The sequence below is a fragment of the Microtus pennsylvanicus genome, chromosome 7 (genome assembly GCF_037038515.1).
Source record: "Microtus pennsylvanicus isolate mMicPen1 chromosome 7, mMicPen1.hap1, whole genome shotgun sequence".
Lineage (NCBI taxonomy): Eukaryota > Metazoa > Chordata > Mammalia > Rodentia > Cricetidae > Microtus > Microtus pennsylvanicus.
In genome coordinates this window covers 64,110,821-64,136,684 of record NC_134585.1, presented here as the reverse complement: position 1 = coordinate 64,136,684, position 25,864 = coordinate 64,110,821, and the positions used below count along the sequence as shown (strand labels likewise).

Sequence of the window (25,864 nt, the reverse complement as noted above, 5' to 3'; positions counted from 1 at the left end):
ACAGAAAAGCAAAAAACAAAAACAAAACAACCCCCCCCCCCCACCAAATAACTTCTTCCATTGTGACTTCATAAACCCAAAGGATTCTCTGGGAAAGCAGAGTTATTGATACCCCTAATGAACGCCAAAAATCCGTGGAGATTACTACTTTTGCTGAGAGGAGAAAATTCCCAGTGTCTATTAACACAAAAAGTACATGCCCTTCCTACCTGTCCAGTTCAGCAACAGGAAAGCAATATAGCTATATGCTGAGGCCTGGCATGATGAGTGAAAGTGAGATATTTTAATGTAACTTCCATTAATTTCTCTTATGATATGATGGGCTATCCACAGACATTCTGGGGAGCTGTCTGAAAGGAATTCCTAGGGTGGTGGGTACCTAGACACAGATTTGGTAGACTGTCTTTGTATGCTCTGCAGTAATTGCTTCAGATGCTTAGTGGGAGTTATTTTATTTAGAGTTCAAACTCCGTGGGATCTACAGGTAATATCTTCACAACTGATTTAGAAACTGACCCCTTCTCCTTTCTACCACTCCGACCCCCAAGCATTCTTGTTCTTGTCTAGATATGGCAGTAATTTCTTTTTACTAGCTTCCCTGACTCCACCTTGACAATTTTCTCCCTGAAACACTTTTTGTTCATGTTTAATATAGTAGTCAAGTTGATCACAGTAACACTGTATAACATATGTCAAAAGGAAGAAGATTTAATAGAATCCCAGCAAAGCTTTACTGACTCACTTTCCAAAGGTCTGGGTTTCTCATTTGCCCACTCCTGGCCCATTGTCACCTCCTCTTCCCGCTCTACTGTGTCCTCTTGGTCTTGCACCCTTCAGCCTTGCTTTTGTCTTGGAGACGTGCACTCGTCTCCAGCATGAGGTATCCTTCCATTACACATCTATACAGCTTCCTCCTTTATCAACTCCAGGGCTTTACTAAAATGTCAAGCAGGAACCTGGAGGCAAGAGCTGATGCAGAGGCCAGGGAGAAATGATGTTTACCGTTTTTCTCCCAAGATTTGCTCAGTGGGCTTTCTTATAGTTCCCAGAACCACCAGTCCAAAGGTGACATCACGTACAGTGAGCTTGGCCCTCTCATGTCAATAGTCAATCAAGAAAATCACAGGCAAATTTAATGGGGGCATTTTATTAGTTGGGTTTCCCGCTTCTGAAAAGGGTCTACCTTGTGTCAAGTTGACACAGAACCAGCCAGCACAGTTGGCCTCTTGTCAGTTTGACACACAAACTCAATACTATTCAGCTAGTACCTTTCCTTTTTCATTTATCCCCAAGATGGTATGTGAACATTAACAACTCAGTATAAAACATCACAACTTTTAAAAGTCCTAAAGTCTTTAAAAATTCAAACACTTTAAACGTTCAACCACTTTAAAATACCCAAAGTCTTTCTAAAGTTCCAAAATTTCTCTAAAATTTTAAAGTCTTACACAAGCATTGGCTTAAGTAAAATAAAAAGTAAACATTTTCTTACTATGTGAATAAAGATCCAGGGCACAGACACGATCAGATTAAAGCAAACCTAAAGCCCAACTGTATAAATCTCACTGTCAGACTGCTGGGACTCATGATCTTCTGGGCTCCAAAGGGCTCTCCACAACACACAAAACACACCTTGTAGGCTCAGGCCAGCTCCACTCCACACCTGTTGCTGTTCTTGGAGTTAGCCCCACAGTACCGACATTTCCAAAACACCTGGGTCTCCTGCTACAACTGGTCTGGATGTACTTTTACCAACAGCCTGTTTTTGGATCTCTTCATGTGGACCTTACCACATGGTGCCAAGCTTCAGCTCCTTTTCATGACCCCTTTGATCCTGACCCTTCTACCGCAACTGAGGTTGTACCTTCATGCATGAGCTCTTCCAGATTTTCTCCAGGGACTCCAGCTCTGCCTCATGGTGTCAAGCCTTAGCTGCTCTCCATAACTCTTTCAAGCCTTCAAAAACTATCACTATCTGGGTGATTCTTACACTACCAAGTTTATCTGCCAGCATGAGATATTGCTTCAGATCCCTCTGTACTACAGCTTATCTGTATGGACCCTGAAAAAATACTCCAGGATTTGCGATCCTCAAATGATGCTGGCCTCTTCTTAACCACTTCTAATTTCCCAGTTCCAGCTAACAATCAGCATCAATTTTCTCAGTAAGGCCAAAGTTTTATTTCAGTGGTGTTGGTCTCTTGTTAATCATGGTTGATTCTTCATCCCCAGTGGACTAGAACTACAGAGTTTTGTTTTTATTTGCTTGTTTGTTTATAACACAGTTCTTTACTTTAAAACCAAATGTTTAAAGTACTCCAAGAAAAGAAGAAATGCTTTTCATGGAACCACAGAATCTTAATTCAAAATTATATGACCCTAATAGGGTCTTTACTTTCCTCTGGAACGTCACAAACCAGGCCTCCATTGTCTGCTTTCCTCTCAATATTTTTATCTTTCAAGGTCCCCAGAATAGTCCACTGTGCTGAGTGTTCAATGTCTTTTCTTGCCCAATGTTCATATGACACCACAAAGGGCAGTTTCTCAACCGAGGTTTCCTCTTTCAATATGACTCTATCTTATGTCAAGTTGACACAGAACTAGCCAGCATAGCAGGAATGGCCAGTTTTATATTACGAAGTTTCTTACATAACCCATTTGGAAGACTGTCTCATATTGCTCCTGAAGATTGATTCCTCAAAAGACAGCTTGTAATAAAATGATTGCTTTTCAGATAAGTGGAAGTGTTTCTTTCACCTTCATTACTGTCTAGCTTGAATCAAACATTTCCTGCTTATTAGGCATAATTCTGATAATTAGAATGGACTAAACTGTTTGCTTTGAATAACCAAATCATTCCAAGTGCCAAGTGGGAACTGGGTATTCTGCTAGACCAGGGAGAACTTGAGAAAATGTTGCCGAAATCTAGTCATCAAAGATTTCTATTGTTCTCAGGATAGGACTAACCTTCTTCTTATTAAGCTATTGGCTTTCTAAGAGGAGCTCACCCTTTGGAAATCTGGAGTTTACCACATTTCTTTTTGACAGGTGGGTCTGCGTTGTGCGTTACCTGCATTAAATGGGGCATCTCAGAGAGAATGAGAAGTTGGAAAAATAAGGGATTTTCAACTTTTCTTCTCATTATTATTTCATCAGCAACACTTCTTCATGCCGTAGTGATTAAAAAGACAACCACAAAACTCATGATGCTCATCGGAGCCACAGCACCAGTAGGCAGGCACTCCTCCCAACATTCCCAGTTTCAGGTGCTCATTGTTCTTCACCTGCTGCTCCCTGGAGCTACCACTTCTGTGTCTGCTCCTCCTTTTTCACTTCTCTGGGTCACAATTAGTAACTCTTTATTTTAATTTTTTTCTGTGAAATAATTGATACAGTTTGCACCCTGGCCCTCCTGACTGAGATAGACAATGATATGCTCCCAATAGCAGCCAAAGTGAGTTTCAGTTCTCAAGTTTTCACGTTAGGTTAATAACTCTGTCAATGTCTCTGATGTATACGTGATTCAAAGTCTTGATACTGCTCCACATGCAGTGAAACAGAGGCATTACTAATCAGGATGTTTTTCAAATACTATGCCTAAAGATAGTATTTGTTATGGCTTGTTATGTAACGATTCATTCTTATTTTGTTCTTTTAAAGTAATCTTTTCTAGGAGAATAATTGGGAAAATTTGATTAGAGGTAGGAAGCATGTCATAATTACATATGGAGGAAATGAATAGGTGTGTGAATGCCACTCGCTGCGGGTGTGCATCTACTTTAGGTAATTAAAAATGAGTAAGCCTTGGAAAATTAGGAAAATGTGGAGGTATTTACTGTCATGCTTTTAATAAATTAGTGGTCCAGTCAATTTCAATTAAATGCAGGGACATTAAGAAAAGTACTGAACAGCTTCAACTTTCTCTGAGAATATTTTCATTGTACTCTGCTTGAACACACAGTCTGCCAACCACCGACCTTCTCAGTTATGTGGATCAGGTATCTCCAACCCAAGAATTTTCATCTGTTTTTTAAAATGCTTATCTTTAAAATTTTATAAAAGCAAGAGATAAAACCAAACAGAAACAAAATCCATTTGAATCTCAAGATAAAACACTTCCTCATGAATAGACGGGTGTATTTTGAAAAGAAGCTTCTAAGAGAGGTCACCAATTCTGTCCCTTTGCCTTCTTCCATGTAAGAACACAACAAGGGCATCTAGGAAGCAGGGAGGGTGTACCCCAAGCCAGCTGAATCCTCCAGTACCTACATCTTGGAATGTTTTCACAACTGTGAGAACAGCTTTCCACTCCTGGCAAAATATCCAGTCTAAGACATTTTATTTTATCAACACACACACACACACACACACACACACACACACACACACACACACACACTTTCCTTATTGTGGTCTGTTTATTTAAGAAGTGGAAAAGTTTTACATTAGAATTTTTTTCCATAAACCTACAGCACTAACACATTGAAGGGAAAATTATCTAATTAAATTCAGGGACATAAATTGTTTAAAAATTGTGGAACAAGAAACCAATTAAGTCACAGACTATTTGAATGGTTACAGAGAAATTTGTGAAGGATCTGTAGAAAATTTCGTATTTTTAATAAGCAGATCTATTAGTTATGTAGAAGGTAAAACCCAATGACCTGTAGCCAGAAGTAGGAGGCTATTTTAATTGTTGAAGACTTTTTATGTCTTTTTAAATTGCTTTTATTGAGCTCTACATTTTTCTCTGCTCCCCTCCTTTCCTCTCCCCTCCCCTTCAACCCTCTCTCATGGTCCCCATGCTCCCAATTTACTCAGGAGATCTTGGAAGAAGACATCTGTAACTGCATCCAAAAGCTGATGTGCTGTGCAAGAAACTAAACATATGCAGGAACTTTAAAACAGAAGTCACATGACTTAGGATAATATCAAGATGTCGATGTCAGTCGAATACTGAGCTGTGGAGCCAGGGCTCTACTGAGCAAATGTCAGCATTTCTTTTTGAGAAACATGATGACAGTGTAGATCGCTGTCATATCAATGAATAAAACTATCCATCTAGAGCAGTGCTTCTCAATCTTTCTAATGTTGCAACCCTTTAAAACAATTCCTCATGTTGTGGTGACCCCCAACCATAGAATTATTTTCATTGTTACTTCATAACTATAATTTTGCTACTGTTATGATTCACAATGTTAAGTATTTGTTTTTTCCAATGATATCTGAGGGTTGAGGCCCACAGGTTGAGAATCACTGATCTGGAGTACGATTTATTACACACCATGGAGAGCTTACATTGTAGTAATCATAAATAAAATTTCAATAAGTATAATTTGATAAAAATAAACATATCCTAGTGTGGTGGTTCGAATGAAAATGGCCTCTATAGGCTCATAGGAAGTGGCACTATTAGGAGGTGTGGCTTTGTTGGAGTAGGTGTGGCTTGTTATAGGAAGTGTGCTGCTGGGGGTGGGCTTTGAGGTTTCAAATGCTCAAGTCAGGCCCAGTGTCTGTTGTTGTGAGGTGGCCACTTGTTTCGTTCCTGGTTGCTCAGCCCCGGAATAACCACACAGATACTGTATTAATTAAATCACTGCTTGGCCCATTAGCTCTAGCTTCTTATTGGCTAACTCTTACATCTTAATTTAACCAATTTTTAGTAATCTATGTACTGCCACGTAGCTGTGGCTTACCGGGTAAAGTTCTATCTGACTCCAGCAGGGCTACATGGCTTCTCTCTGACTCCTCCTCCTTTCTCCCAACGTTTAGTTTAGTTTCCTGGCGTAGCTCTGTTCCCCTATAGCTCTGCTATAGGACCAAAGCTGGTCCTTTATTTATCAATGGTAATCACAGCACACAGAGGGAAATCCCACATCTGTCTGTCTCTCCTCTTGCTGCCTGGAGATCCAGATATAGAGCTCTCAGCTACCACTATGTCTGCCTGTGTTCTGCCATGCTTCCTGCCATGCTGATAATAGATTAAACCCCTGAAATGTAAGCAAATCCCAACTAAATGCTTTTCTTTATAAGAGTTGCCATGGTCATGATGTCTCCATGGCAATAGAAACCCTAACTAAGGTACCTAGTCATTTTTGTTGATTTAAATATTTAAATTAAGTATTGATTTAGATATATCTCCATGTGAAAAGCTTGCAAAGTCCTTGGTGACTGAAATTCTTAAACACATATAAGGAATGCTTACTGCAGATGCTCTTACATGAAAACTTGCCCAAAGCCCATGAAATGGATGGGAGTAATATTCCTATTTTAATGATGAGGGAGATGCAGTTACAAAGTGAGGTGAAGACCTCAATTGCTGTTTGTGTCCTTTCTCCCATGACATCAAGACATGTGTGCTAAAGGTAAGCAGGGCCCTCCTTAAAGCCTTAGTAACTAACTTCAAATCTGTCTGCACATACTCCTAGCTTCACAACTATTTATTATTTACCACCCTCACCAATCCTTGTCTCCACCACACATATCTTCCTTAAAAATGACAAGATACATGGCTGGAGAGATAAGTTTGTTGTAAAGGATGCTTATTGCTCTTACAGAGGACCCAAGTTTAGTTCCCAGCACCCATGTCAAGTGACTCACAACTGTCTGTAACTCTAGTTCCAGAGGATCTGACAGCCTCTTCTGGTACTACCCTTTATAGGAAAAATGTACGCAGGGTGCATCAGACATGCCAGTCTTCTATAGTGACAATTAGGGTGATCATCAATTTGATTATAGGGGAAGGCCAGTTCAGGCACCCTCTTCACTATTGTTAGGTGTCTTAGCTGGGGTCATCCTTGTTGGTTCCTGGGAGTTTTCTTAGCAGATTTCTCCCTAACACACAATGGTTCCCTTTATTTATCAAGATATCCCTTTCCTTTCTCTAGGGAGGTAATTTTTATTTAAGGACAGATTGGGGCTTTCAATCACAGACAGATAAAACCATGTTTTTGCCATTGAAAGAACAGCCCTAAACAGCAGCAAAATAACTTGCTGGATATGGTTAAAATAAAACAGCGAATATTCCTCATGTATTCTCTTATATCATGAATGGAATCCCTACCACCCTTGCACAGGAGCACTGACCGAGAGCACCTTTTCCAGGTCTTATATATACATTATTCTTTAATTCTCACAGAAGCCCTTTAAGGTAGCAACCACTATATCCCCCATTTTATAGATCAGGAAAATGGGGTTTAGAGAGATAAGTCACTTTCCCCAAATCAATCAACAATTGAAGGATTGGAAAAGCTGATTGATTATTCAGAGGCCTTCAGTTAACTATAGATTTGGAGACTTGACAGTGTCTAATGAGAAACTTCTGCACATAGTATGCTTGGTCTTCTTACAAAGGATTTTCTGTTTTCTTTCTAATTTGATTTTGTGATTCTGGTCTTTGGGCATACTTTAAAGTAAAAAGCCGAAAAGTGGCTGTCAGAACACTACCAATCTCTCAGGCAGTGCGACATTAGCATTTCTTCATGGGAAAGACATTTTATTATGGTTGGAAGGGTGCTGACCCTGGGGCTAACTTCTAAACCAACACAATAATCTTTAAGGCATGGGCTCTAAACAAACCCTTTTAACTCATCAGCAGTCACCTAACAGTTATGTATCAGTTACCATTTCAGGTTAATACATAATGTTAAGGTGACCACATGTCAGGTTAGGATTAGCTGAGATGAAGCTTGCAAAATACTTCATTCCTGCTACCCAGTTGGTACTTAAATTGTCAAAACACACAGCCTGTAATTCTGATTTTCTGTGATAGGTAACATACAGTTTCCTGTGGTTTATTATACAGTCGAACAATCAACATAACTCCTAGGTTTTATTGTTTTAATGTTTGGCAAACACACTTATGCACTCAAAGCTTAAATGCCTGGGTTGTGAAGACACATCAGAAAGAATCCCCTGGAGTCTGTTTGACAAGTTTAAAAAGCCCATTTGCTTACCAGCTCGCTGAATTCATTATTGCCTAGGTCAAGTCTCTCCAGCTGGGCCAGTTTGTGCATTGACCTGTAACAGATGGAGAAAAGGGCCATTATGAGATAGCACTTGACACATCGCTCTAAAGAAAGACTACCCACAAAGTCCTATTTTCCTGCTGTATCACATACGGAATACCACAATATTCCTTAGCAAGAGGTGGCCCATAGATGCACAGAGAAGTGTGTGAATGGCCACCTGGGTGCAGTCATGGCAGACCATGGTTCACAGCACTGGGTCTCCAATACAGTGCGTTATGGGAGTCCAGGGCCAGCTGTTTCATACCCTGCGAATCCCATTAAATATCTATACCAGGAGGCTTAGGGTAGGTCCACTGCCTTATTTTTAAGGATCACTGCAGTGATTTGTTAATCATAAATGGCTGAAGTCAATCCTAGTAAAGGGAATCCTACTTCTACCTCTTGCCTTGAGTTTATCATCAGCTTTGTTGTTTCTCACCATTTCAGGAGTTTTGCTATAGACAGACCACTTTCACCAATTCCTAAATATACTGAGCTGGCCACAATAATGCTGAACTGTTGTAAGACCCTTGGCCAAGACTTTGTTTCAAAAGTATTCTAGAACACCCCTAGTATGTAAGCATTTCTCAAATCATTACTAAGTAAGCATACAACATAACAAAAGATCATGATTTTTTTGAAAAGATTTTTTTTATCCTCCCCCAATCTAGAATATGCTCCTTAAATCTTATTTACATAGAGGCTGCTAAAATTTCAGAAACAACAATCTTAGAAATTTTGGTTTCTTCATCTCCAAGTGGCTATAGGAACTATTAAATTTTTATGACTATTAAGTGAAAATATCTTGCAATCTAGACTCAAAAAGTTTGAGTCTTTTATAGCTGCAATTACTGGGGTATTATTATGTACTGGTTTGGGATACACTAATGAACAAAGCTGACAACAATTCCTTCACCAAGGGACTTTATATCCAGTTGGAGGAGAATGACAGCAAGCAAAACAATGAAATAAAACACAGTAATATGTTAGGGTAAAGTGCTACAATGAAACCTAGGCAGAGGTAGTGGACAAGGAAGATACTTCTCATAGTGATTTTACTTTCAATAAGGTGATCAAGTTCCACATTATCAGGATGAGATTCCTAAGAATGTAAGTACTTAGATTCTCTATTACCTCCCAAGTCTTCAGACGATAGGCATTGCTCACATTACAAGCAGCCCACAGTCATGAGAGAACAGCTCTGACACAACTGGATGAATCCCAAAGAAATGCATTTGTGTGCTGCTAGATACATAGATTAGTGCTTCTTCAGCCTTGATGGTACGCTTAGAAAGATAAGGCTTAACTGAGGTCTTAATTAGGGTAGATAGTCGGGCTATTTGAAGATTGGGGGACATAGCCAGGAGTGAAACATCAAAGAAATAATTCATAAAAATTAAGAAATACACACATGGAGGACCCCAGGAAGGGGAAATAGCTAAGATAAACTGGGAGTGGAGGTAAAAGAGAGAGGATGGCAGATGGGAACATGAGGGTTTCAAATGGTCGATTTGGGAGAGGGACAAAGAAGGAGAGCAATGAAAGAGATATTTTGATAGAGGGCGCTATTATGGGGTTAGGGAGAAACCTGGTACTAGGGAAATTCCCAGGAATCCATAAGAATGACCCCAGCTAAGACTCCTAGCAATAGTGGAGAGGGTTCCTGAACTCACCTTCTCCTGTAATCAGATTAGTGACTACCCTCTAGTCTAGATTAGTGTCATCATAGAATCTTCATTCAGTAACTGGTGGAAGCAGATGAAACAATCCACAGCCAAGAACTGAGCTCAGATCCTGTAGTTCAGTTGAAGAGAGGGAGGAGGGGTCATATGGGCAAGGGAGGTCAAAATCATGAGTGGGAAAACCACAGAGATAGCTGACCCGAGCTAGTGGGATCTCATGAACTCTGGACTGACAGCTGGGGAAAGCATGGCTACTGGGATTAAAGGTGTGGGTCACCACTGCCTGGTTTGTAAGGCTCATCAGTGCAGCTGTTTTACTCTCTGAGCTTCAGACAAGCTTTATTTATTAAAATACAAATCTCAAAAAATCAAAAAAATACAAATAAAATATCACTACACTTGATTGTTTAACATTGTGGGAACAGTGATGGGACAATTCTAAAGAAAGGATAGGTTGAAAAAAATCACCTTAAATATTCTATTGAGTTTGACATGAGACAATTACATTATGGAAAAGTGTGTGTGTGTATGTGTGTGTTTGTGTATGTGCATGTGTGTGTGTTTGTGTGAGTGCATATGTGTGACATGTGCAAGTGTGTATAACTGATATAAAAGGTCTTGAGTGGAGATTAATATTTGAGAAATAAAATGATATGTTCCTTATAGATCCCATGTGAAGATGTCATTTTTAACTTGTGCCATTCTCTCTTAGAATTTGACACACATTTTCTTTGTCATAATTTTTGTTTTCTTTCAGATCTTAAAATGTGTTTCATGAAATCCAGAAGTTCATGTATAGGCACACAACCAAGAAGTGGTTGTGAGACTTTGTTCATTATTGTAAGGTCATGTGTTTCTCCTCTCAGTCCATCTTCAGCACTGAATAGATGCTTCTGGAAAGGGGGTAAGGTATCTAAGTCCCATAAGAGAGATAATTAGAATTTTTTTCTGATTCTGAGAAAATTGAGTCTAAATTTTACTTTGAGACCACAGATTTGGCCAGCAGTAAAGAGCCTTGGGACCTGCAGCGAGGGATCACATGGTCAGTGTGTAGGGTACATAAGATAACCACAGAAGTACCAGTCGTCTGCCTGTGTTATGGCTGCAGAGTTCTTAGGTAACAGGTTTGTTTGTTTGTTTATTTATTTATTTATTTCTGACAATTACAGTTCTCTGAAGATCAGAGTCCCAACCATAATTTTTGCCAACCTATGAACCCTTGGGTTGATAGTACAGAACTTAGGTAGGTGGCGAAGATAGAACTGAATGCTGGGAGGAAGAAGGCAGAGTCGGAGAGACTCCATGGTTCTACTGCTGGAGATAGACTTGCTGAAACTTTGTTAGTAGGCCACTACCTTGTGGTAATGCAGATTGACGGAGATGGGTTAAATTAAGATGTCAGAGATTAGCCAATAAAAACTAGAGCTAATGGGCCAAGCAGTGATCTAATTAATACAGTTTCTGTGTGATTATTTTGGTTCTGGGAAGCCGGGATGAACAAGCAGCTTCTTCCTTGCAACAAAGTCAGCTGTCTACATGGTCTATGAAGAGATAACTATTTTCTTCTACTAGAGTAGTTTAAGTTCAACTTCTTTTGTGGGGAGAATACGAGCCTCTATGCTGAGTGTTAGCCTTGTCTAATTCTAGTTGTGAGCTACCATTGTTATAATGTTTAATTCAGACTTTCCCTCTACTCCAAGAAACCCTCCCACAATCCCTCTGATATCTTTCCCATGCCCCTTTCCTGGCAAGAGGTATTTTTGCTGAGGCCAGTCCTCAATACATCTGATTGAGTTGTTGGCCAAAGGAGTTCCATGGAAACCCCCAAACAACTTAAGCTATTGCTAAAGCGATTGGTTATTCTCTACAAACTAATGGTAAGTAAAAATAACACTTATATATATAACTAGTGCCTAACTAGGGCTTTCACCCCTACTGATTAGTGTTCACAGTACTGAAAAACACTCTGCATACTAACCAAAGGATAAAGGTAAATAAACACAAACACAGCTACAAACCCTGCAATCTACAATGTTAAACAGACTGCTTGATATGCTAGAGCAATATTGGCACAAACATCAGAGTAACAAACCACTATCTTCTTGGATTTAGGACCCAGTTCATGAGATGGAAACCATCTGGATAACCCCTGATGCTGCTCTCGTGGCCCAGAAATTAAATAAGTCATGGGTCTATGGGGAAACCAAATGCTATTGTTCTACTAAAGAAATTTAACAATAAAAATTATTCCTAATGGCCTTTTGTTATACAAATAGGTCAGTGTCTTACTCAGTCATTGCCAGAAAAAATTATTCTTGCAGTAGATGGGAGTAAATAAAGAGACCTATAACTGGACAGTGGACAGATAATTAAAGACCTTGTCCTAAAAAATCAGTCCTAAATGGGGTGTCTTCATCAAAATTCTCTCCTCAGGGTTCAGAGAATTATGAAAAAGAGGAGGTGAGAAGATTGTAACAGTTAGTGGGAATAGAAAACACCAAGGAAACAAGGCCTTATAAATATGGGAAGATTGACACAATATAAACTCACAGAGACTGGTAGCCGTCACAGGACTGTATAGATCTATAAAGACAGATGAGACCCAGGTGCTGAGAGGGGACGAGGATAGAAGCCTTTATTCCTAAATCAGAATCTATCTCCAACTGATAAACACTCTCAAAGGAAGAATTAGGCTTTTCCTAGGGTGTCTTACCGGGAATACAAACCACACTTAAGGGCAGGCTTCATGTCTAACAGTGGATGTTACAACACAATATGAATTCAGTGGTATTTGTGGAGATTTTTTGTATCATAATTCTTTATTTGGGCATTTAAAAAATCTTGCTTGATTTTGCTTACCTATTATGGTCTTTGATTTTGTGTTTTGTGGGTTTTGTATATGTGGGTGTGTCTCTGAGTGGTATGTGTCTCATGTGCTTTCTTTCTCCCTCCCTTTTTTCTCTTCTCAGTTTGTCTGTTTTCTTTGTTTTATTCTGCCTTAAAAAAACTGACCTGTTTGTTTTCTGTGGAGAAAACAAGAAAAAAGGCATGGGGTTGGAAGTGTGGGGAGGTTGAGAGGACCTAGGAGGAGATGACAGAGATAAAACTGATCAGAAAATAATATTTTCATTAACAAAACACCATGTTTTTTGTTATTTCTCCAGTTAATATTTAAATTAAACTCCAAAGTAAATAAGTAAAAAAAAAATCCATGTATTTAGTACCTATATGGTGTGGGAAGTCCTTCTGTCTATGTGTTGCTTTTGTTGTTAATGAATAAAACTGTTTTGGCCAGTGGCTTAGCAGGATAGAGCTAAGTGGGAATTCCAAGCAGATAGAGGAGGAAAGTTGTCAGGGAGAAGCCATGTAGCCACCGCAGGAGACAGACACCTCCGCTGGAGCTTGCTGGATCTTTGTCGGTAGGCCATGACCTTGTGGTGATGCACAGATTAATGGAAATGGGTTATCTTAGGATATAAAAGCTAGCTAGAAATACACTTACGCTATTGGCCAAACAATGTTGCAGATAATATAGTTTCTGTGTTAGTATTTTGGGTCTTGGCAGCCGGGAACGAATGAACAGCCTCTGACTACACCTATAAGAATGTCATATATTTTCCTCTTTCTTCCCTCCCCTCATTCTTTTACTCTCCTCACACCCTTTCCCTTCATGTGCAAGGTGCTAAACTCTAATCATTCTTTCTAACTGCTTCCACGTTTCCCTTTTAGACATATCCCTGTGGTAAGTATGACTGACTTATTACACATAGTAAGTATAAGTGAATAGGACCGATGGCATTTCTAAGGTAGTAGTCCACTGTGAGCTTTCATTCATGTGTTCCAATTAATTTTTTTTCTGGCAGACAACAGACTGGGCTGTGGAGCTGCCATAGTTTCTAAGATGGAGATTCCTCAAACCTGGCATTATTGGGACTTTGAGAGGCCTCTTCTCTGACATAGGGGCTATCAAGTGTGGTACGGGAGTTTTAGCACACCCTACACACCCACTTCTCTAAAGGGCTCATTTTCTAAATGGGAACAACCTTTAAGTGAGTAACTGCTTCCCAGGGTGATAACTGTGAGGAAAGGATATGTATAGATTGCCACAGGAGGTCGGAGGAACTAAAGATTCAGTAATTAGGAGTAATGTTAGTAAGCAGTGACAAGTCTACTGGGGTTTGAACTGTTTAATACGTGAATCATACACGTTTGAACATTGAAAGAGTACATCTAGAACACAGGTAGAATTCTATTCTTCTGAGTTTGAACCTTGAATTGAAGTGGATGTAATAGGGCCATGTCTCTTCAAAGGAGGTAAAAGATTTTGGTCCAAGGTGAAGAAACTCTTGAGGGAATTATGCCAAGTTTACCATCTATTGGCATGTCTGGGGGCATTTCTCAGTTGTTGACAACTTGGGTCAGAAGTCTCCCCTCACCAAGTTTCAGTAGCACCCAACAGTCGTCATAAGCAAAATATCTCCAGACATAAGCGGACGGTCACCTGCTTTCCCAGTTACTAGGAAAGAGGGAAGCTAATGTCCACAATCTACTTTGCACTTCAGTTTTCTCAGCTGCACTATGGGAAGGCAGACATGCTCCTCTATGTCATAGGTTCACTGTAGTGCTTAGAACAGTTGCACATACATGCAAAAACTCCATAGGTGTCAGCTCAATTTAAAAGAATGTAAGTCATTATTTCCTCAAGTTTTCTTTGGAATTGAAAGACATTGTAGGAGGTTGTGGTTGTTTTTTTTTTTATTTTTAGATTTTGGATGGCCAGTATGTTTTGGCAAAGCATATTGAGGAAGAAAGGAGAGATAGGTTCTCTCCAAAAAGCCCTGGCTATCCTGGAACTCACCATATAGAAAGGCTGATCTTGAACTCTTAAAGATCCTTTTTGACTCTCCTCCCAAATGCTGAGATAATAGGCATGTGCCACAATACATGGCTAGAAATACATTTTGTACTGTGGGGATTCTCAGATAAAATACACAAATGCTCATCATGACTCTCCACTAGATGGAAACAGGCTATTTCTTGCTTACTTGGTATCTCCATAAAATGTGTTCAAGAACACATTTTGCTAGAGGTTCTGGTAGTTCATAGTTTATCTCAAACCAAATTCCACCTCAGTCCAAGACTCACAGGCACACAGACTTCAGGAAGGCAGGGCTACTGTGTATATTGAAACTTTATTAGTCCACTCCCATTTGTCATATCTTACTGATTTGTCTGATTCTACATCAGGGTCCAGCACCCAGAACAGGTTCTTGCCCATGTGATTGTATTGAACATCATTCACTGGTTTGGCTTCCATGATGCCCCCACAAGATGGTTTTGTCTTTCCCTCTGGCACTGTACTCAGCAACCCTACTACAGGGAAGCACTCTGTCTCAGGAGAGAAGACTAGGTGATGTGTTAGCACTCTACAGAAAATGAGTGATGGAACTGGATTGTTTTCTCTGGTCCCAGCATCGGGCAAGAATCTGAACCTGACTTCTTTCATTTACTTTGGCTATTGTTTAAATGCCCAATGCTTAATTTTAATGAAAAAATAATGTGCTCTGCAGCTCACTATAGTCTATTCCAGGAGTCAGCATACATTTCCTGTGAAGGGCTAGACAGGCAATGCTGCAGGCTCTTGGGCACGTGTGGACTCTGTTTTAATCTCTTTAATCCATTATTGTAGAGAAAAAAAACTGCCATAGATGCCATGATGCCCTGTCAATAAAAAGGCAAGGCTATATTCTAGTAAATATCTATCTATCTATCTATCTATCTATCTATCTATCTATCTATCTATCTATCATCTATCTATCTATCTATCTATCTATCTATCTATCTATCTATCTATCTATGTATCTATCTATCATCTTCTATCTATCTATCAATCATCTATATCTATTCTTATTTTATGTGTATGGGTTGTTGTTCTTCATGTATGTATGTGTATCACATGCATGCCTGGGCCCATGGATGACAGAAGAGGGCATGGGATAATCCTTTGGTACTGGGTTTGCAGGTGGTTTTGAGTTAACATGTTGGTGTTTAGAATTAAACCTGGGTTCTTTTCAAGAGCCAGGAGTGTTTTTTTTTCTACCAGGTAATCTCTCCAGCCCCACAATAAAGCTTTATTTATAAAAACAGGCTTGCCAAAGTTTTCATCACTTGGTGTACCAGTCTTTAAAATCTCACACCTAGATAACATTACAGATTTGGGCATTAGCCCTAGTCCCTAAGGACAGTGAAGATTTCGAATTCTTCACAAAGGACAGATAAATGAAGAGCTATGGATTGCTGGAAGCTTCCTTTGATAATTATATGTGAGTACTTTTGAAATAGTCATTTCCTTCTGTACATGTTAATGTGTCTGTGGCACTGGCCCTCAACAGCATCCTTTGGCTGTGGTTATTAAAGTCAAGTACATCCCACCATGCTGTCCTTTTGTAGCATTTACCCACTTCAAACATTCCAGCTGGCGCAGGATGGAAGACAATGAAATATTTCCATGGTCTGTCACACTGACTGAATAGTGCAATCTATGATTTTCTTTTCATCTCATTCAGAGATTTTCTCTGAGCCATATAAAGTTGGCAGGACTGCAGAATGCCCTGGATCCCCAGTGAGTTCCTTGGTTACTGATTTACAGGATTCTGTGAGATTTTGGCATGGGCTTCTGCATTCCAGATTTACTTGTCCTTGAAATGTGCACACTTTTCCCTATTACTGGCTATTTGTGACCCAATGACAGGGAAACTCAATGTACTGTCATGCTTCTCTATCAGAATTCAGAGAAAGGTTTCCGCACTTCACCTGGATGTGCACCGAGCTGGGTAGACACATACATTTTACAGGTGCCAGCTTCACATGATCATGTTTTGCTCTTGGTAATAACTTACTCATTTAAGGAAACCCATATCATACATGATTTTCTTATTCTTGTTATAGCACACATACCAGAATCTAGAAAATCTAGTAATTAACATTCTTTAAGAATGCAACTACTGGAGTTGCTGAGGAACCCCATCAGGACGGGTGAGTGTGTGCTATCCAGGGGCGGACTGTCCCGGAAGAGAGCACAAACCCCCTCCCCCAGCTCCTTCTGCAGGGCTGTCTCTCTTTCCCACGATCCAGCCCCCCCTGCACCCCTCCCCAACCCTGCCCTGCTGTATGCTAGGACCAGTGCTCAAGTACAGTTTTAAGCTCCTAAACTAAGGCGACCCACCCAGAGCGGTGAGTGCCTGCCTACCGGGCAGACCTCAGGGTCCCCTGTAAGGGAGCCGGGCACCTTCAGCTCTGGCGCCAGGCTTCCTGCGCGCTCCTGGATACCATCCCCCCCTTGCTCCATTCATCCTGTTGGCCCTGGATCATTGGGCTACTGGCGGCCCTGCTTAGTTGCTGAGGAATCTCATCAGGACGGGTGAGTGTGTGCTATCCAGGGGCGGACTGTCCCGGAAGAGAGCACAAACCCCCTCCCCCAGCTCCTTCTGCAGGGCTGTCTCTCTTTCCCACGATCCAGCCCCCCCTGCACCCCTCCCCAACCCTGCCCTGCTGTATGCTAGGACCAGTGCTCAAGTACAGTTTTAAGCTCCTAAACTAAGGCGACCCACCCAGAGCGGTGAGTGCCTGCCTACCGGGCAGACCTCAGGGTCCCCTGTAAGGGAGCCGGGCACCTTCAGCTCTGGCGCCAGGCTTCCTGCGCGCTCCTGGATACCATCCCCCCCTTGCTCCATTCATCCTGTTGGCCCTGGATCATTGGGCTACTGGCAGCCCTGCTTAGTTGCTGAGGAACCCCATCAGGACGGGTGAGTGTGTGCTATCCAGGGGCGGGAACGGTTCCTACTTCTACACTGAAGAGATATACCCAGAGAGTCAATCACAGCAAAGACTGGACCAAGAGACCAGGCCTCTCCTGGCTCCACTTGAAGGAAGAGATGGGAAGGCGCCAATACAAGAATTCCTCCAACAACCTGAAAGGCAACATGACACCACCAGAAACCAGGGATCCCGAAATAAGAAGAATTGTACACCCTACTCCTGAAGAAATAGAAGAAATCGACTCAAAAGTTAACTATATGAAAATAATAGAGGACCTTAAACAGGAGGTGAAAAACTGCCATAAACAATTAGAGATTACAAACAAAAAGGTAGAGGAAATGAATAAATCTCTCAAAGACACGCAAGAAAACCAAGAGAAACAAGAAAAAGCAATCAAACAGGTTAGGGAAGCGGTTCAAGACATGAAGAATGAAATGGAAGCATTGAAGAAAGCACAAACCGAGGGAAGAATGGAGATGGAAAATCTGGGTAAACGAACAGGAACGACAGAGACAGGTACTAACAACAGATTACAAGAGATAGAAGAGAGAATATCAGACACTGAAGATACCATAGAGAAAATAAACACACTGATCAAAGAAAACAGCAAAACCAACAAATTCTCATCACAAAACATTCAGGAAATTTGGGACACAATAAAAAGACCAAACCTAAGAATAATTGGAGTAGAAGAAGGAGAAGAAGTGCAGCTCAACGGTACAGAAAATATACTTAATAAAATTATAGAAGAAAACTTTCCCAACCTGAAGAAAGAGGTACCTATGAAGGTTCAAGAAGCATACAGAACACCAAATAGGCTGGATCAAAAGAAAACATCCCCTCGCCATATAATAATCAAAACACAAAATATACAGAATAAAGAAAGAATATTAAGAGCCGCAAAGGAAAAAGGCCAAGTTACTTATAAAGGTAAACCTATCAGACTTACACCTGACTTCTCTATGGAAACCATGAAAGCCAGAAGGTCCTGGATAGATGTACTGCAAAAACTAAGAGATCATGGATGCAAGCCCAGACTACTATATCCAGCCAAGCTTTCGTTCACTATAAATGGAGAAAACAAAATTTTCCAGGATAAAAACAAATTTAAACAATACGTAGCCACAAATCCAGCCTTACAGAAAATTATAGAAGGAAAATCACTAACCAAGGAGTCCAACAATGCCCACAATAACTCAGTCATCTAGAGACCTTTCACCAGCGCATCTCAAAGAAGGGAAACACACAAACCCTACTACTAAAAAAGTGACCGGAGTTAACAACCACTGGTCATTAATATCACTTAATGTCAATGGGCTCAACTCACCTATAAAAAGGCACAGACTAAGGGATTGGATTCGAAAACAGGATCCAACATTCTGCTGTCTACAAGAAACACACCTCAACCACAAAGACAGGCACCTACTCAGAGTAAAGGGCTGGGAAAAGGCCTATCAAGCAAATGGACCTAAGAAACAAGCAGGTGTGGCCATACTAATTTCTAACAAAGTGGACTTCAAACTTAAATCAATCAGAAGAGATGGAGAGGGACATTTTATACTCATAACAGGAACAATTCATCAGGATGAAGTCTCAATTCTGAATATCTACGCCCCTAATATAAAAGCACCCACGTATGTAAAAGAAACATTACTAAAACTCAAGGCAGCCATCAAACCACACACACTAATAGTAGGAGACTTCAACACTCCTCTCTCACCAATGGACAGGTCAATCAAACAGAAACCTAACAGAGAAATTAGAGAATTAATGGAGGTAATGAAGCAAATGGACTTAACAGACATCTATAGATTATTCCACCCGAACAGGAAAGAATATACCTTCTTCTCTGCAGCTCATGGAACCTTCTCGAAAATTGACCACATACTCGGTAGCAAAGCTAACTTACACAGTTACAAAAAAATATTAGTAACCACCTGCGTCTTATCAGATCACCATGGATTAAAGTTAGAATTCAACAACAATGCTACCCCCAGAAAGCCTACAAACTCATGGAAACTGAACAGTCAACTACTGAACCATACCTGGATTAAGGAAGAAATAAAGAAAGAAATTAAAGTCTTCCTTGAATTCAATGAAAATAAAGAAACAACATACTCAAACTTATGGGACACTATGAAAGCAGTGCTAAGAGGAAAGTTCATCGCACTAAGTGCCCACTTAAAGAAAACAGAGAAAGCACATATTGAAGACTTAACAGCCCACCTAAAAGCTCTAGAAAAAAAAGAAGCAGACTCACCTAGGAGGAGTAGAAGATTGGAAATAATCAAACTGAGGGCTGAAATCAACAAAATAGAAACACAGAAAACAGTCCAAAGAATCAATGAAACAAAAAGCTGGTTCCTGGAGAAAATCAACAAGATTGATAAACCCCTATCCAAACTAATCAAACAGCAGAGAGAGAACACGCAAATTAATAAGATCAGGAATGAAAAGGGGGACATAACCACAAACACAGAGGAAATTCAGAGAGTCATTAGATCTTACTACAAAAGCCTGTATGCCACTAAACTGGAAAATGTAAAAGAAATGGACACTTTTTTAGATAAATACTATTTACCAAAATTAAACCAGGACCAGGTGAACAATCTAAACAGACCTGTAAGTCGCGAAGAATTAGAAGCTGTTATCAAAAACCTCCCTACCAAAAAAAGCCCAGGGCCAGATGGGTTCAATGCGGAATTCTACCAGAACTTCCAAGAAGACCTAATTCCTATTCTCCTCAATGTATTCCACAATATAGAAACAGAAGGGTCACTACCAAATTCCTTTTATGAAGCTACAGTTACTCTGATACCAAAACCACACAAAGACTCAACCAGGAAAGAGAATTACAGGCCGATCTCACTCATGAATATCGACGCAAAAATCCTCAACAAAATACTGGCAAACCGAATCCAAGAACACATCCGAAAAATTATACATTATGATCAAGTAGGCTTCATTCCTGAGATGCAGGGCTGGTTCAACATACGAAAATCTATCAATGTAATCCAGCATATAAACAAACTGAAAGAAAAAAACCATATGATCATTTCATTAGATGCTGAAAAAGCATTTGACAAAATTCAACATCCATTTATGTTAAAAGTCTTGGAGAGATTAGGGATACAAGGGTCATACCTAAATATAATAAAAGCTATATACAGCAAACCGACAGCTAACATCAAATTAAACGGAGAGAAACTCAAAGCCATCCCGCTTAACTCAGGAACACGACAAGGCTGTCCACTTTCACCATACCTCTTCAATATAGTGCTGGAAGTTCTAGCAATAGCAATAAGACAACATAATGGGATCAAGGGGATTCGAATTGGAAAGGAAGAAGTTAAACTTTCGTTATTTGCAGATGATATGATAGTGTACATAAGCGACCCCCAAAACTCCACCAAAGAACTTTTACAGCTGATAAACAGCTTTAGTAATGTGGCAGGATACAAGATCAACTCCAAAAAATCAGTCGCCCTCTTATACACAAAGGATATGGAAGCAGAGAGGGAAATCAGAGAAGCTTCTCCATTCACGATAGCCACAAACAGCATAAAATATCTTGGGGTAAATCTAACCAAGGAAGTGAAAGATCTATTTGATAAGAACTTTAAGGCATTGAAGAAAGAAATTGAGGAGGATACCAAAAAATGGATGGACATCCCTTGCTCTTGGATTGGGAGGATCAACATAGTAAAAATGGCAATTCTACCAAAGGCAATTTATAGATTCAATGCAATCCCCATCAAGATCCCATCAAAATTCTTCACAGATATGGAGAGGACAATAATCAACTTTATATGGAAAAACAAAAAACCCAGGATAGCCAAAACAATCCTATACAATAAAGGATTGTCTGGAGGCATTACCATCCCTGACTTCAAACTCTATTACAGAGCTACAGTAATGAAAACAGGGTGGTACTGGCATAAAAACAGAGAAGTCGACCAATGGAATCGTATAGAAGACCCGGATTTAATCCCACAAACCTATGAACACCTCATATTCGATAAAGGAGCTAAAAGTATACAATGGAAGAAAGAAAGCATCTTCAACAAATGGTGCTGGCACAACTGGATGTCAACCTGTAGAAGAATGAAAATAGACCCATATCTATCACCGTGCACAAAACTCAAGTCCAAATGGATTAAAGACCTCAATATCAGCCCGATAACACTGAACCTGATAGAAGAGAAAGTGGGAAATACCCTACAACAGATGGGCACAGGTGATCGCTTCTTAGGTATAACCCCAGAAGCACAGACATTAAGGGCAACATTGAATAAATGGGACCTACTAAAACTGAGAAGCTTCTGTAAAGCAAAGGACACTGTCACTAAGACACAAAGGCAACCTACTGACTGGGAGAAGATCTTCACCAACCCCACAACAGACAAAGGTCTGATCTCCAAAATATATAGAGAACTCAAGAAACTAGACTTTAAAAGGCTAATTAACCCAATTAAAAAATGGGGCACTGAACTGAACAGAGAATTCTCAACAGAAGAAGTTCAAATGGCCAAAAGACACTTAAGGTCATGTTCAACCTCCTTAGCGATCAGGGAAATGCAAATCAAAACAACTTTGAGATATCATCTTACACCTGTCAGAATGGCTAAAGTCAAAAACACCAAGGATAGCCTTTGCTGGAGAGGCTGTGGAGGAAGGGGTACCCTCTCATCCATTGCTGGTGGGAATGCAATCTTGTGCAACCACTGTGGAAGTCAGTGTTTCGGTTTCTCAGGAAATTCGGGATCAACCTACCCCTGGACCCAGCAATACCACTCTTGGGAATTTACCCAAGAGATGCTCTATCATATGTCAAAAGCATTTGTTCAACTATGTTCATAGCAGTATTATTTGTAATAGCCAGAACCTGGAAACAACCTAGATGCCCTTCAATGGAAGAATGGATGAAGAAAGTATGGAATATATACACATTAGAGTACTACGCTGCGGTAAAAAACAATGACTTCTCGAATTTTGCATGCAAATGGATGGAAATAGAAAACACTATCCTGAGTGAGGTATCCCAGACCCAAAAAGATGAACATGGGATGTACTCACTCATAATTGGTTTCTAGCCATAAATAGGGACCACGGAGTCTACAATAGGCGAATCTAAAGAAGCTAAGTAAGAAGGTGAACCCAAGGAAAAACATATAGTTATCCTCTTGGATAAGGGAAGTATACAAAATTGCCGGGGAGAAAAGTGGGATGTTGGGGGTGGGGTGGGATGGGGGTAAGGGGAGATGGGGAGAGAAAAGGTAGAAGGAAAGGAGGGGGGACTTGGGGAAACAGGAGGATCGGGATAAAGGAAGGTTGGATAGGGGAGCACGGAACCCCATTTCTTAGTTAAAGGACCCACTTTAGGATGGGCAGGAGACTTGACCCTAGAGGGGATCCCAGGTGCCCAAGCTGAGGCCCCCAGTTAGTTCCTTGGGCAGCTGAGGATAGGGAACCTGAAATGACCCTATCCTAGAGCAATACTGACGAATATCATGCATATCATCCTAGAACTTTCATCTGGCGACGGATGGAGATAGAGACAGAGACCCACACTGGAACACTGGATAGAGCTCCCAAGGTCCCAAGGAGGAGCAGAAGGAGGGAGAACATGAGCAAAGAAGTCGGGACCACGAGGGGTGCACCCACCCACTGAGACAGTGGAGCTGATCTACTGGGAGCTCACCAAGGCCAGCTGGACTGTTACCAAAAAAAGCATGGGATAAAACTGGACTCTCTGAACATGACGAACAATGAGGGCTGATGAGACGCCAAGGACAATGGCACGCGGCTTTGATCCAACGCAATGTGCTGGCTTGGTGGGAGCCTAGCCAGTTTGGATGTTCACCTTCCTAGATATGGACGGAGGGGGGAGGACCTAGGACTTACCACAGGGCAGGGAACCCTGACTGCTCTTTGGACTGGAGAGGGAGGGGGAGAAAAGTGGGGGGAAGGGGAGAGGGGTGGGAGGAGGGGGAGAGGAGTGGGAGGAGGGGGAGGGAGGTGGGAGGCTGGGAGGAGGTGGAAATTTGTTTTTTGTTTTCTTTCTTTTCTTTGTTCTCCTTTTATCAATAAAAAAATACATAAAAAAAATTAAAAAAAAAAAAAAAAAAAGAATGCAACTACTGGGCCAATGAGATAGCTTAGTGGGAGACGTATTTGTGTGCAAGCCTTGCATACCAGATGGCAGGAGAGAATCAGTCCCCACGAGGTGTCTTCTGATTTCTCCATGTGTGCATGTATTCTCACACACAAATAAATAAAAATTTGTAATTACTAGTACACCTCATTATTCAGACATAAAGCATAATTTTACAAATCTGAAAATAACATAAATTTGGTGTCTTATGGTAAATAAAATTTAATTTCCACAATCAAATTCTTAAAGAAAAAATTGCCTGTATTTTTTTGTGTGCATATGTACCCCCCCACATGTGTGTTTGTGGTATACAGAGGTCAAAGTTAGATATTCTCTGCTATTGGTCTCCTCCTTATCTTTTGAGAAAAAGATTTCTTAGGGGACTGGGTGTCAACTGAGTTGCTGGACTTTCTGGCCAGGTATCCTTAGGGCTTCTGCTGTTTCTGCATCTCCTACCTCCAGCCAGTGTTACAGTTACAGGTGTACATGACCATCTTTGGCTTCTTAGTTTAGGGTACTGGAGGTCTGAACTTAGATTTCCATGTGTGAGTGGCAGGCACTTCGCTCACTGAGCCATCCTCCCAATCCCAAAATTCTATTTATTAATATAGATCTTGTGTTGGTGACAGTTATGACTTTCATGTAATCCAAATCATCCCAGGTCTCTCTAGTACCAAAAGTTATCTAATTGTCTTCTGGTATCTTCCAGAAGGAGAATATATGGCAAATTGAATATGCTTTTATTTTTTCAAGGAATATTGGGAAGATCTACTTCTTTTACCAGTTTTCTAATGCTTATTCATCAAGATATTTCTCTTTGTGGATTTAAAGTATAGCAAACATTTAAAATGTATAATTTCCATCAAGTTGTCTTCCATTTTGAGAACCCTTGTCTTTTTATTTTTAATATTAAAACTTGACATTTGAGAGCTTAGTTGACTTTATTATTATTTTTATTGGAAACATTTATTTCCTGTAATGACTCATCTCAAGTTTAATGAAATATTCTGTTAGATGCATCAAATCCATAGTAAGATGCCCAGGGCCCTTCCACTTTATATAGCAGAGTACATTTGGCAGAAATAGAAAGATTAGATCCTGCAAGTGCACCTTTAGAAGAGCAGCGGTCTACAGGTATATCCTGGATCACTGCTTTATCTCATTAGGCTGAGAACAGTCTTGGGTTTTGTTTCTACGCTTTAGTTTTTCTGAGGTTAAGAACCTGAACCAATTACTCATTCACCCTGCACACTAGTTTTCCCACTAGCAAATTGTAACTCTTGGTACAGAGAAGGCAATCAAGTAAGCTTGCAAGGCCTGCTGGGCATCTGGGCTAAGGGTGCTGTGTAATCAAGAACTTTGGCAATCATCTCCAGAGCCCGGCTTCAGTAATTACATCTTCTCTCATACACTGTAGTGGTCCAATCAAAAGGTTGTGGGCACCATAATAAGCTACAAATACGTCCATCTTCACTAGGAGATGCTGCAGCTTCTGTTATTCTTACGACGAGATTTGGGTACTACTGGGACAATCTTAGCAGAATTGCTGTTTGGAATGATTGCAGATACCTGGGCAGGAAACAACAGCCAAATACTTTTACTCATAGACTCCTGTTTATATATATATATATATATATATATATATATATATATATATATATATATATCCGTGTGTGTGCTTATGTAACCTTGCAGAGGTAGACCAGGATCAATGCTTCTGGGCTATACTTCATAGAAAAACTTGTCCCTTGTACTTGGGTTTCCTTATTTTAAAACTCATACTCGATGTACAGACTTGTTATTGATTTCCTGCCCTGCAAATAAACAAGATCCAACCCCATAACTAAGATGAGAGACAATTAGCACTTGAGACACCAACTGAGGGCTTTGAAAATCCCACAAAGCAGCCACAGCGGTTTCCCTTCTTGCCAGCAAATATGTTCCACGTTATAGATAGAAAGTGACCATCGTATGCATCAGTTTTCCCACTTGGACAAAAGAAGCTCATGGCCTTGCTCTGGCCCCTGGAACAGGAAGTGATTTTCTTCCCCCTTTTAAGGGAAAGAGGAGCACAAATGCTTTCTTTTCTGCTCTCCTTTTGTTCAGTCTGTATGAACATGGACCACCTGCAGTTGTACAGTAATATGTAACCAGATGTACCAAGCCCAAAGGTGGAAAGCCAGCCACCCAGAGAGTGATGG

The 25,864-nt window shown here is 40.5% G+C and overlaps 1 protein-coding gene across 14 annotated transcripts in view; it reads right to left on the bottom strand.

The window, feature by feature from the left end:
• Lrrc7 (leucine rich repeat containing 7) overlaps positions 1-25,864 on the bottom strand; it is a 426,547-nt gene that overhangs the window by 124,960 nt on the left and 275,723 nt on the right. For all 14 annotated transcript variants that reach the window (XM_075980998.1, XM_075980991.1, XM_075980994.1 and 11 more), the window contains one exon: positions 7,956-8,019. In XM_075980998.1, the coding sequence (XP_075837113.1) occupies positions 7,956-8,019 (64 nt within the window). The remainder of the gene's footprint in view (positions 1-7,955; positions 8,020-25,864) is intronic.